Source organism: Hippoglossus stenolepis, chromosome 19 (assembly GCF_022539355.2).
Source record: "Hippoglossus stenolepis isolate QCI-W04-F060 chromosome 19, HSTE1.2, whole genome shotgun sequence".
Taxonomy (NCBI): Eukaryota; Metazoa; Chordata; class Actinopteri; order Pleuronectiformes; family Pleuronectidae; genus Hippoglossus; species Hippoglossus stenolepis.
The window spans coordinates 20,149,740-20,162,345 of NC_061501.1; the positions used below are offsets into that span (position 1 = coordinate 20,149,740).

Consider the following 12,606-nt stretch of genomic DNA (forward strand, 5'->3'; position numbering starts at 1 on the left):
CAGTGCTGTGTTTCCTCAGGTATCAGGTCAGTGTCGGCTCGTTTGTTTGAACGCTGACCCAGAGGACTGATATCACAGAGTGTGTGAGAGTGTGTGTGTGTGTGTGTGTGTGTGTGTGTGTGTGTTTCCTCACCTGTTTTCTCCTCTGGTGAATCTCCCACATTAGTTTTGTCTGCCTCTTTCAGTCCTGTTCAGTGTTTTAAAAGTTCAAATGCAAAAATCAGACAAAACTCTTTTCATTTGTTTTCACAGCCAGTTCAGTACAGACCGAGAGGACTGACTGTGACTGAACCTGAACCTTCAGGAATCTAACACCTGACGTTTGGTTGGATATCAGATTTGTTTCTTTGAGCCATTATCGATTTCCTCTAAAGTGAAGCGGACACAGTCTTAGTTTGTGTGATTGTTTTGTTCAAAAGAACCAAAAAAGAAAAATGTAACAGTGCCTCAGTATTAAACATTTATTCACATCCTCAAACACGTCAGGAGGGAAACACCCGGCTGTGAGGACGTCAGGAGTCACCGCAGCCTGGTAATATTTCATTGGCAGGAAATAAGTCCAGAGTCCTGAGCGTCAGAGTGAACAGAAGAGGAAACTGTGGTGAAGAGAGATAGGACTGAACAGAGGGAGGAGGAGGAGGAGGAGGAGGAGGAGGAGGAGGAGGAGGAGAGGTTCTCACTGATTCTCTGTGTATTTAAGAGACGTTTAAAATGGTTTCCATGCTGTTCTGCAGTGGATATAAACTGTTAATACTTCAAAACCTTTCTATGGACAATCCTGTTTTCACCCGTGTGCATTTGTTTGTGCAAATAATTCATGGCTCTTGATGAAAACACTCAGACATGTTCAGAGGACTGATATTCAGGAGTCTGTGATTTTGGAATGTAACCCTCTAAAAATCTGGACTCAAATCACATGACCCAAATCAGTGGATTATATCTCTGCAACTACAGGGTCTATATGAATAATCTTGGTGTCTATATAAAAGGAGCTTGTGATATTTCTGCAGCGGTGTAAGTATCAGAATAGACGTGACTGGGTCAAATGAAGATGGAACACATTATATGTCTAAATGCCTAAAGAGATTTGTATATGAGAGAACTTTCACTAATGAAATCAGTACGTTGTCGCCCAAAACCTCTAATAATCAATATCACAAAATCTGAACAACAACTGTTCCACATTTCGTTCTAATAAAGTGAGCAGAGCACCAAATGGACATCTTGGCACAATTTTGTTTTGTTAGCATGAAGTCGTACGATTGTCAGTATCGGCTTTGTGGACAGTTTGGGTTTGACTTGTGATTGGTTTAGTTGAAAGTGGTTGTAATGGGCCTTTAGCCGAGCTCCGACCCGTTCTAATGAGGAATCAAATGTCCATATTGACAAAACTGTATTTTGCACATGTTACAGTGTCGTGTACATGTTACGGTGTTTTGTCTCGTCGGTGTGTGTTGTGTTTGTCGTGGGTTCAAGCAGGGTAAAGGCCTGTTGGGCTGTGCTGGAGGTGTAAGTGACTGAAACCTTCACTCAGTCAGTAACTGGAGGAACAGCAGCAGTGACCTGTCACCCGTTGGAGGAACAGCAGCAGTGACCTGTCACCCGTTGGAGGAACAGCAGCAGTGACCTGTCACCCGTTGGAGGAACAGCAGCAGTGACCTGTCACCTGTTGGAGGAACAGCAGCAGTGACCTGTCACCCGTTGGAGGAACAGCAGCAGTGACCTGTCACCCGTTGGAGGAACAGCAGCAGTGACCTGTCACCTGTTGAGGAACAGCAGCAGTGACCTGTCACCTGTTGGAGGAACAGCAGCAGTGACCTGTCACCCGTTGGAGGAACAGCAGCAGTGACCTGTCACCTGTTGAGGAACAGCAGCAGTGACCTGTCACCCGTTGGAGGAACAGCAGCAGTGACCTGTCACCTGTTGAGGAACAGCAGCAGTGACCTGTCACCTGTTGGAGGAACAGCAGCAGTGACCTGTCACCCGTTGGAGGACAGCAGCAGTGACCTGTCACCTGTTGAGGAACAGCAGCAGTGACCTGTCACCTGTTGGAGGAACAGCAGCAGTGACCTGTCACCTGTTGAGGAACAGCAGCAGTGACCTGTCACCTGTTGGAGGAACAGCAGCAGTGACCTGTCACCCTGTTGGAGGAACAGCAGCAGTGACCTGTCACCTGTTGGAGGAACAGCAGCAGTGACCTGTCACCCGTTGGAGGAACAGCAGCAGTGACCTGTCACCTGTTGGAGGAACAGCAGCAGTGACCTGTCACCTGTTGAGGAACAGCAGCAGTGACCTGTCACCTGTTGAGGAACAGCAGCAGTGACCTGTCACCCGTTGGAGGAACAGCAGCAGTGACCTGTCACCCGTTGGAGGAACAGCAGCAGTGACCTGTCACCCGTTGGAGGAACAGCAGCAGTGACCTGTCACCCGTTGGAGGAACAGCAGCAGTGACCTGTCACCCGTTGGAGGAACAGCAGCAGTGACCTGTCACCCGTTGGAGGAACAGCAGCAGTGACCTGTCACCCGTTGGAGGAACAGCAGCAGTGACCTGTCACCTGTTGGAGGAACAACAGGTGGAAACTCTCCGGGGGTTTGAACCTCACTTCAGTCACGATGAGTTGGTAGCTGTGACCTCACAGATGGGAGGAGTTAAAGCACATTTCAGATTAACCACGCCCAGCAGTGACACTGGCGACAATAATGTAAAATAGAGAGGAAACGACTTTAAAATTCATCTTTAATTAGAAATAAATAACTATTTATAACTTTCACTTGCAGGCAGCCTCCAGCCAATCGTAGCCCTTCATTTCCCCCTCCTGCTCGTCTTTTCCTCGGGTCGCAGCGCTGACACTCGCTCTGTTTTCCCCTCGGCTGGTGGAGCTTTGGGATGTGAAGTGTTCGGTTTCCTCCCGTGAACTTCTTGTCCGTTGATGTTGGCCTTGTTCGCTTTCTCCGCCTCCATCTTCTCCCGCAGAGCTTTTTCTCTGGCGAGCTTCTGCCTCTCCATCAGTTCCTTCTCTCGAACCACCCTCTCCTTTTCAGCCTTCTGTCGCTCCCACTGTTCCCTCGCCGATTTCTCTTTCTCCAGTCTTTCCTTCTTGAGTCTTTCTCGTTCGATCCTTTCCTTCTCCAGTCGCTCTTTCTCCGCTCTCTCCCTCTCTTCTTTAGCTGCCCTCTCTTTTTGCGCTCTTACCTTCTCTAATCTTTCTTTCTCTGCTCTTTCTTTCGCCGCCTTCTCTCTCTCCGATCTCTCCTTCTCCTGAGCGATTCTTGCTCTTTCCCTGGCAATGCGCTCTCCCTCCATCTGTTCCCTCTCTTCCTTCTCTCTCGCCGCTCTCTCCATCCTTTCCTTCTCTCTGGCTAGTCTTTCCTTTTCTGCCCTTTCTCGTTCCTTGGCGATTCTCTCTCTTTCCTTAGCGATGCGTTCTCGTTCCAGTCTCTCTTTCTCCATTTTCTCTTTAGCTGTTCGTTCCTTCTCCTGCCTCTCCTTATCTGCCTTCTCTCTCTCCATCCTCTCCTTTGCAATCCTCTCTCTTTCCATAGCGATGCGTTCCCTCTCAAATCGTTCTTTCTCCACCTTCTCTCTCTCCATCCTCTCCTTCTCCTTGGCTATTCTCTCTCTTTCTTTGGCGATGCGTTCCCTCTCTATCCTCTCCTTTTCAGCCCTCTCCCTTGCCAATCTTTCTCTTTCCAGTCGTTCCTTCTCCTTGGCTTCCCTCTCTCGTTCCCTGACCAGTCGCTCTCCCTCCATCCTTTCCCTCTCAATCTTCTGTCGCTCCAGTCGTTCCTTCTCTTCTCTAGCTGCCTTTTCTCTTTTCTCCATCTCTTGTCTCTCTTTTTCTGCCCTCTCATGTGTCAGCCTCTCCCTTTCAGCCTTTTCTTTGGCTTCTCTTTCCATCCTCTGCTTCTCTGCTTTCACTTTCTCCATCCTTTCCTTCTCTACCTTTTCCATCCTTTCCTTCTCCACCTTCTCCTTTTCCATCCTTTCCTTCTCCACCTTCTCATTTTCCATCCTTTCCTTCTCCTTTTCTATCCTTTCCTTCTCTGCCTTCTGCTTTTCTATCCTTTCCTTCTCTGCCTTCTCCTTTTCCATCCTTTCCTTCTCCACCTTCTCCTTTTCCATCCTTTCCTTCTCCTTTTCCATCCTTTCCTTCTCCACCTTCTCCTTTTCCATCCTTTCCTTCTCCTTTTCTATCCTTTCCTTCTCCGCCTTCTCCTTTTCCATCCTTTCCTTCTCCTCCTTCTCCTTTTCCATCCTTTCCTTCTCCTTTTCCATCCTTTCCTTCTCTTTTTCCATCCTTTCCTTCTCCACCTTCTCTTTTCTATCCTTTCCTTCTCTGCCTTCTCCTTTTCCATCCTTTCCTTCTCCACCTTCTCCTTTTCTATCCTTTCCTTCTCTGCCTTCTCCTTTTCCATCCTTTCCTTCTCCACCTTCTCCTTTTCTATCCTTTCCTTCTCTGCCTTCTCCTTTTCCATCCTTTCCTTCTCCACCTTCTCCTTTTCTATCCTCTCCTTTTCCTCTTTCTCTACTCTCTCTGCCTCTCTCCTCCTCTCCTCTCTCAGTTGTTCCTGAGCAGCCTCCAGAGTCTTCATCTTCAGCACCCAGGTCGCCTCCTTCTCCTCCTCCTCTTTGGCGAGGAGGGCCCTGATCTCAGCCAGAGCGATACGAGCGATTCTCTTGACCTCCATCTTCTCGTGGATCATCCTCAGCTCATCCTTCAGAGCCGAGCGCAGCCTGTGCCCTCGGACGGGACGGTCTGAAGTTTGAGGTTAAAGGTCAGATTTTAAATGCAGACAACTGCTGCAGCTGACGCACACCAAAAGAGCAGGTGTTAAAGATGCAGCCAATCACAACACTGGAAATACTGGAATGCAGATTCTACCGTTCAGCAGAGATCAGAATCTCATATCGTGCGGTGGAAGGTTAATAGTTAGAGGTCAAAGAGGTCACGGTTCTGCTGCATCACTTTCTGTGTCAGCAGGATGAACAGATTTCCAGTGAGAGGTGTTCCTTGTCCGAGCGTCCGTCCATGTTGGAAAGTGTTTCACATTGCACCGTTTTTATTCTTTTCAAACTGAATGTGTCACATGACTAATTTGGCCCAAACACGATCCAGTGCTCACACCTGGAGTAACGGTTTGATTGGATTTGGAGAATATTCACACCGCAGAATGGTTTATGATACATATTTTCATTTTGTCCTGTTCCACTAGTTTAAAATGTTTAGTGAAATGAATGATTAGTGGCTCAGCAAGGCAGCAACAACCATTTCACACTGATATAGTAAGACACAGGTTAAACCCATTCAAATGTCTAATCAGTTACTTTGTAAGTTAATCTATTTATAAATTAATTAAACAACAAAAAATGATTAATGCCTATGTTATTGTTAATTCATTAAAAGTTTTAGAACCATCTTGTGGTCGTCCACAAAATGCACTTAAGTCAGACCAAAGGAAAAAGCCCACGTCAGATCTTATTCTTCAATACCTCGCGTCGCGTTCTTTCCAGCAGTCGTCACATCTTCTGTTTTAACACAAGAGGCACAAACAGATTCATCTCCACAACCCAGCGTCTAACAAACAAGAGGCCGAGCTACCTGTTGAGTAATAAATATTAAATAAGCTTCTAACAATCCGCTGACATCAATAAAAACATATGACAACAGATAACAAAGGATTCATGTTCAAACTAACTCACACACAACAGCATCACAACTCTACCTTTTGAGAGTTTAATCTTTTGAGTGGCAGCTTCCAATTTCTTCTCTTCTAGGACGACACACACACAGTTTGGTACCGGAGGAGAATCAACACGCTAACGACAAAGATCAACGCACCACACCAGACAAACCACGAAACACTAAAGTCAGGAAAACATCGTACAACAAGACCAGATAAAGATGGACGACACGCCTCTACTTCCTCCTGCCAGTCCAAAATGTAGTTATTATATCAGTAATCTCAAGATATTTTTAAATGTGGTCCATCTGTTAACATGGAAGAGGCATGTGCCTCAGCCAGCCACCAGGGGGCGATCATGTCGTCCATCTTTATTTACAGTCTTTGATCCAACAAGATATTTGGGACTGTATCACAGCGTTAAATAAATGTAAGCGACCGTTTCTTTATTTTCACGTCACATCCAGCACAGAAGTGTCTCCATCTACTGAGGGGTCAGAGGTCAGAGATCTGTGTCTGGTGCTCGATCACGCAGCTTCATCAGTTCACACCTGATATTAGAGTTTCCCTCTACTCAGTCACTCAGCATCAAACAGAGTCATGCAGGAGAAAGACGTTTACCTTTCTTCTTCACCTCTCTCTTGTCCTCTGCAGGTTTTAGAGAAACACATGTGTCAGCTGACCAATCAGAATTCACTACAAACACACGCTCAGTGTACGATACCTTTTCTCAGTCTGTCTCTCCCGAGAACTGGACCTTTCAACTTCCTCTCATCTGAACCAACAGAAAACAAACAGCTCATGAAAACCAGGTAGAGATGAAACGGTTTCAGGTCTAACGGGAACATTCCCAAAGATTAGCTTCAATCTTTAGTTATCGTGATTAGTCTCCGAGACACCAGAGCAACGTGGATTTGTTACGTGTCGTAAAAACATGCTGAGAGCAACAGGCAGTGACGACAGGAGACATGCTCGTGTTCTGTCCTGTTAGCATCCACTGTTGTGTTCCATTAACAAATGCTCAGATGTACTCCCGACTTCAAGACGTTGTGGTCGACGTGTGAACTTCACAACACAAGTTGTCGACCTGTTTCCTCTGCTTCTTCTCAGCTCAGAGAGAAAACCGTCTGTGAATGAGTGTTCAAAAACACATCTACCCCTTCCTTTCACTTCTTTAAGATTCTCATCAAACTACAGCTTCGTCCTTTTTAATTTAATGTTGCACATTTGATACAGTGTTGATTAGATTATTAGATTATAAGTAAATGTATGATTAAATACAGAATCCTTAAATATCATATGATATTATCTACAGATACTGCGTGGTATCCAGTTATAACATTGACCTTATTTAAAAAGCTGATAGTTTATCTGACACATTCAAATAACACAACAACAGATGACGTCATCTCACACAAAAATATTAAGTTTATAAGTTTAAGCAAATTACTGATGTGATATAAAAGAACGTTCAGTTACGGAGAATCCAGCAGCGACGTGACGGGATCCACTTTAATCAAAGAAGTTACCGAACAACAGGACGAACGTTTAGTCCCTAAATTACAATGTGAAACCAAAACCAACAGATCAAATGAAACATGGAACAAACGTGAAGCTTGTTCAGACCTCGTCTCCACGACGGATACGTTCCCCCCACACTCTGTCAAAGATCAATAAATGTTCCACACCATTTACTTTTATGTTTAGTTTGCGTGAACAGAAATGAATTACAAACAGATGAGCTGAGCAGGTTCAGTCACTTTGGATAAAAGTAGTAAATTGTACGTTAGATTTTAAAACTTCAAGAACCCACAGGTCTGGTTTCAAAGATCAGCCTTTAATACTTTACATTTATTGGGATGATTATCGATATCGAGTCATATGAAAACGTTTTACCGCAACTTTTAGCTGAAATATGTGAAATCACGTTTTTGGTTCAGGAATTTCACAACCAAAAATGTGATTAGAGCAAACGATTGAATTCTGGTCCCACTGGCCACCGTACACATGGACGTCAGTTACTGAACATGATAAACCGACACAAGCCAAAAGTAGATCACTGAGCTAATCAATCAATAAAGTGCTAATCAATAGTTTATGCGATTTAAATTCCTCTCATTCCTTAAAGGACTGAACAAGTCCAGACCCGGTTTGTTCCTTCAGAGGAAACATCAGGTCGTCTGCACCACAACACGTCGTCCTGTAACACACTGCGCCGCAGTGCGTCCAAGCCTCGTCCTCATTGGTCGGTATTGGGACCAAGGAGCCTTGTTATTGGCTGTGGCTCTGACTTGTGTCCTTCTATTGGTTCTGGAGGTCCAGTATGACCCCTTTGACCTCCTCATCATCAGAGGAGGTGGTCCCGCCCTCCTCCCGCTTCTCAGTCGCCGCCTCCTTCCCTTCCTCACCCCGCTCTACGGGCGAAGACACTACGTCATAGAGGAAGGTGAAGAAACCATAGATCCAATCAGAGCCCTCCTCAGCTAAAATATCAAGAACCTCCTCAAGCGACTCAGCATTCGCACTAGCACCGCCATCTTTGGTCAAGCCTGACGAAAGAGAGAGGGAGAGAGAAAAGGAGGGAAGGAGAAAAATCGACATAGGATGGGGGAGGACGTGGAGATGAAATGAAGGCGAAGCACAAACAGAGGGAGGGTTGAACGAGGATATAAAGAAAAAGAGGTGAAAGAAAAAGGAAGAATCAAGGAAGGTTGGAAGGAAGGAAGGAAGGAGGGAATGGAGTAAAACCAAAAAGAGAAATAAAGGATGATGATACGGGACAAAGAGAAAGAGAGTGAGTTAAAGTCGAAGAACCACGGACATTAAATCAGATTTTACTTCCTGTCTCAGTCTCGTCAGGCGACCTCAGACTTCCTGCCTGATAGACAAACAACAAGGAACGAGGCGGCCATCTTTAACTTGTGATGTAGCAGGTCAAACGAAGCCTGACCCCCCCGACACACTTTCCTCCGACATTTCATCCTTTCACTGTTAAATCTACTCCGTGTCCCCACACCTGATATTTTTCTAATCAAAATTCTAGTTTTTAAGCTGGATGTGAATCCACCATTAGATCGATATGAACTGAGAACGCAGAAAAAGAAAGAAAAGATTGTGTGAAAGGAAAGTGACATTGGTTTGAGATTATTATTATAATCTTCTAATAAAGAACAACAAAGTTAATCTCTTAGTTTTGTGAGACAAACTACGATGTGAAATACAAATGTGAGAGAGATGAGTGGTTTGACTCCGAGGACGTTCGGTCAGAGTTAGAGTTTCATACTGAGACACTGGGACACAACCGTAAAACACGTTTCAGGCTTTTCACAGCAAACAGAAGAAGTAAAGAGAACTTGCCGAGCAGAACTTTAGCATCTTCCACGTCAAAGTCTCCGTCTCCGTCTGTGTCGTAAGCCGTGAGTTTACCTGAGGAGGAAGAGGAGGAAGACTGAGTAACACTAATATATAGATATATTATATATCCTGTTATCTGGTCTTTATTAAAATACAAACAAGCTCAAGGAAACTGTGAGATGTTTAATGTGATAAAATGTGTTTCTACAGTGGCTGGAAGTTTTTATCTTGAGGATTATTTGAATTTAATGAGTTTGATTTCATCCCGACCCACTGACCTCTACAGCACCAAACCTCACACTGTACCTGTGCATTAACACAAGTTCTGCACAGAAAAGATCTCAAATCAACACCTGACTTGTCCATAGCTGCAACTTTCAGATCCAGTGTAACGTCTGAATTTATTTCTGTTACTGTGAGTTTAAATCCTGCTGCTGCAGCCTGAAGGACACAAAGTGGGAAATAAACCACCGCTGCAACAAGACTCAGGTTCAGGAGCAGAAGTTTGGTTCTAACAGCAGCAGCTGGTGAGAACAGAGCAGACAGTGTATTAATAACACAGCAGGATGTCACAGTGCGTTAAAACAGGGCCAATGAGGAAGGATGTGGTGTCTTCAGCGACAGACTGTGATCGGCCAACTGCTTCTTTCTCTGTCTCTCTAACTTTCATGTTCAAATCATCACTGTCCTGAAGCTGTGGGTTAGTTAGTTAAATATGGCACAATTAAAAAAAGGTACTTTGATTAAAGTATTTTAATTGTGAGAGAAGATGTTTTTAAACATGTTCAGAGGACTGGTATTTCAGCGTGTGTGTGATTTGGTGCAGCCTGACTGAGTGTCAGGGATTGTTGGACCTTGGTCGAGGGATGAGCTCTACTGAGCAAAGTTATGTTTTTACAACTGACTGAATATCTTGCACAGTAGTCTGCAGGAGACATATTACTAAAAAATACTTTCCTCTAACAACAGGTGGGAATTTCTGCTCAAATAGTGTAAAAGTTTTGTCCTATTGCATTTAAAACATTTAAGTGTAGTAGGTGAAATGCAAAGATGCTTTGTTTCCTGTTTCGACAAAAGCCACAACGACAGAAGCAGCAAACATTTGTTTCTTCATTTACTTCAGACTATAACATGAAACTAGGCAGAAATGTAACTTTGACTGTAGTTTCTGATCAAGGCAGAAAGGGGCATGGAGAGGGAAGCCAGGGGCTGATAGGAAGCAGGTTACTTTAACTCTCTAACTCATCCTTTCATAACAGAACTGTTGCAAATGAGTGATGGATTCACTGTGTTAAATGATGGAGCTTTTTACTGCAGGTTTAAATCTTGACAGCGTACCTTGTAAAACTTGAGAAAAGTTCATATGAAAGTCCTTAGCTCTGGCTGCACACAGAGAGAAGAGGAGGAGAAGGAGGGAGGAAGACACAAGGTTGAACGTTCACCTTTGTTTATAGAACACATCTACAGACATGTGGCTTCATCTTCTCAACCTGTTTGTGAGTCTTCACAGAAAAGGTTTTCAAGAAGGTACCTTCAGGAGGTTTTCACTTTGAAGGAGCAGTATAAACAGACTTTACTGTGACGTTAGCGGATCGTTTGGTTCCATCACACTTACCTGAAGTCGTAATATTTCTGTCAGTGATAAAGAACAGCTGATCGTAACCAGAGAGGTGTGACGGAGTATTAGGGCCATGTTGAAGACAAAGAGTTCTAATGGTGGTTCCTTACTCACCGATGACACTGTCGTAGTCCACGATGTCGAAGTAGACCACGGCCACCGAGCTCCACACTCCAAGCAGAGCCAGGACCACAAACCAGGTGAACATGGAGTATTTAGGACCTCCTCCTCCTCCTCCTGCGTCTCCTCCTCCCTCCGTCCTCTTTCCATTCTTGCTCTCCACTGGTGGAACCTTGGCCTCTGAGGATAGAGATGCATTATTATTATTATGTCTGATTTTGTACTAGTGGACCTAATAACAAGTTTGAATACTCAAGATAAAGTCCACAGACTGGACCTCTATGAGACGCTGAGTCTGTGATTCAACAGGACACGTCACATGGTTTGACGGCTGCACTGACGTCTCGTCAGTTTTATTTTTGTAAATAAGTTGTAAATAATTTAGATTAATATTTAGAACATAAGATAAGTCCCAAAAGACGCCTGTAGACATGAACACTGAGGGAAAGAAATGAACTGCGTCTCCCAAACATTCAATCTTAGAATAAATAAATACAAAAATACATTATTGGTCTGTTTTCTTTATTGTTTTGGAAATCCCTTCGTCATTTACTTACTACTTCCAAGTTTGAATATCCTCGTGTTTCTGTTAAATAAATTAAACATGTTAATTCTTCCTCAGACTTCACGTTCCCAACGACTAATTATGTCTTTATTTTTACATAATTCACATCAGTTGATTCACAAACTACAACGAGTCGTATAAACACCTAAACCAGGCCCATCAGAAACCACATCGAGCCAAATCAGGATCCAATATTACTTCAAATCTCCTGCATCTAAACAAGTAAAAGCCACATAACTGTCCTTGCTGGAGGCTTTTATTGTGAAAACCAGGGACAGGAAGTGTTTACACAGACACCATGCAGCACACAAGGTCAAAGTGACTCACAGCAGGCAAACAGAACACACAACAAACCAGAGGACATCTAAACACAAGAGACTTCAGTAACAAATCACTGAGCTTTACTCTGTACAGACACTAACCATGCCAAACCAAACCAGGCCAAACCAGACAGGGCCAAACCAAACCAAACCAGGCCAAACCAAACCAGGCTGATCATCCTTTCTTACCTGTCTCAGAGACAGCAGGTGTCACCTCCCCCTTCCTCTGTGGGACCTCCTCCTCATTAACGCCTCCTAATTGATCCAAACCAGGCCACATAAGAACCAAACACAAACCGAGCCAAACCAGGTCAACCCTTGTTCATACACCTCTCCTACCTGTGTCCTGGACCACGGCCTGCACCCCCGCCTCTAACAGCGGCTGCTCCTCCTCACACACCTCCTCTTCAGCATACTCCTCCTCCTCGTCCTCCTCCTCCTGGGCCTCGGCCTCCGCTACAGGAGCAGAGGAGGAGGAGTAGGAGGCGCCATAGTGGCGGTAACGCTGCATGGACCTCCTCGGGTCTCAGCTGAACCCCAGAACAGGACCGAGCAAAGCGACTGCAGACAAATCCTCTCAGCTACTGATAAATAAATTCAAATATCTGATAACAGCCAAAAGAAAGAACTATTTAAAAACATCTTGAAAACATTACCAAGGACTTTGAGGAAACTATCACACAAGTTTAAAAAGTTCCAGTAAAGCACCAGTTACGGATCAAGGAGATCATGTCAAAGAGAAAAGAAGCGAATGAAAGAGTGAGTGAGCGACGGAGGAGAAAGAAAGAATGAGCTCCTCCTCCTCCAGTTATTGTGACGAGCTGCAGTCGACTGATCGTCCAGAACCCGATCCTCCCTATTATTAGAGCTGACAAACCCAGGGACACTGTGTGTGTGTGTGTGTGTGTGTGTGTGTGTGTGTGTGTCAGATGCCAGAGAGGACAGAA

The 12,606-nt window shown here is 44.6% G+C and overlaps 1 protein-coding gene across 4 annotated transcripts in view; it reads right to left on the reverse strand.

Moving 5' to 3' along the window:
• Positions 1 to 12,564, reverse strand: part of unm_hu7910 (un-named hu7910) — a 21,535-nt gene extending 8,971 nt beyond the window's left edge. For 3 of the 4 annotated variants that reach the window (XM_035143255.2, XM_035143254.2, XM_035143260.2), the window contains exons 1-6: positions 11,999 to 12,564; positions 11,849 to 11,914; positions 10,769 to 10,954; positions 10,375 to 10,419; positions 9,040 to 9,108; positions 134 to 187 (exon numbers count right to left, since the gene is read on the reverse strand). In XM_035143255.2, the coding sequence (XP_034999146.2) occupies positions 134 to 187; positions 9,040 to 9,108; positions 10,375 to 10,419; positions 10,769 to 10,954; positions 11,849 to 11,914; positions 11,999 to 12,170 (592 nt within the window). In that variant the 5' untranslated portion in view covers positions 12,171 to 12,564. The remainder of the gene's footprint in view (positions 1 to 133; positions 188 to 9,039; positions 9,109 to 10,374; positions 10,420 to 10,768; positions 10,955 to 11,848; positions 11,915 to 11,998) is intronic. The other variant, XM_035143256.2, reaches the window with a different exon arrangement.
• Between the last annotated feature and the right edge of the window lie 42 nt (positions 12,565 to 12,606).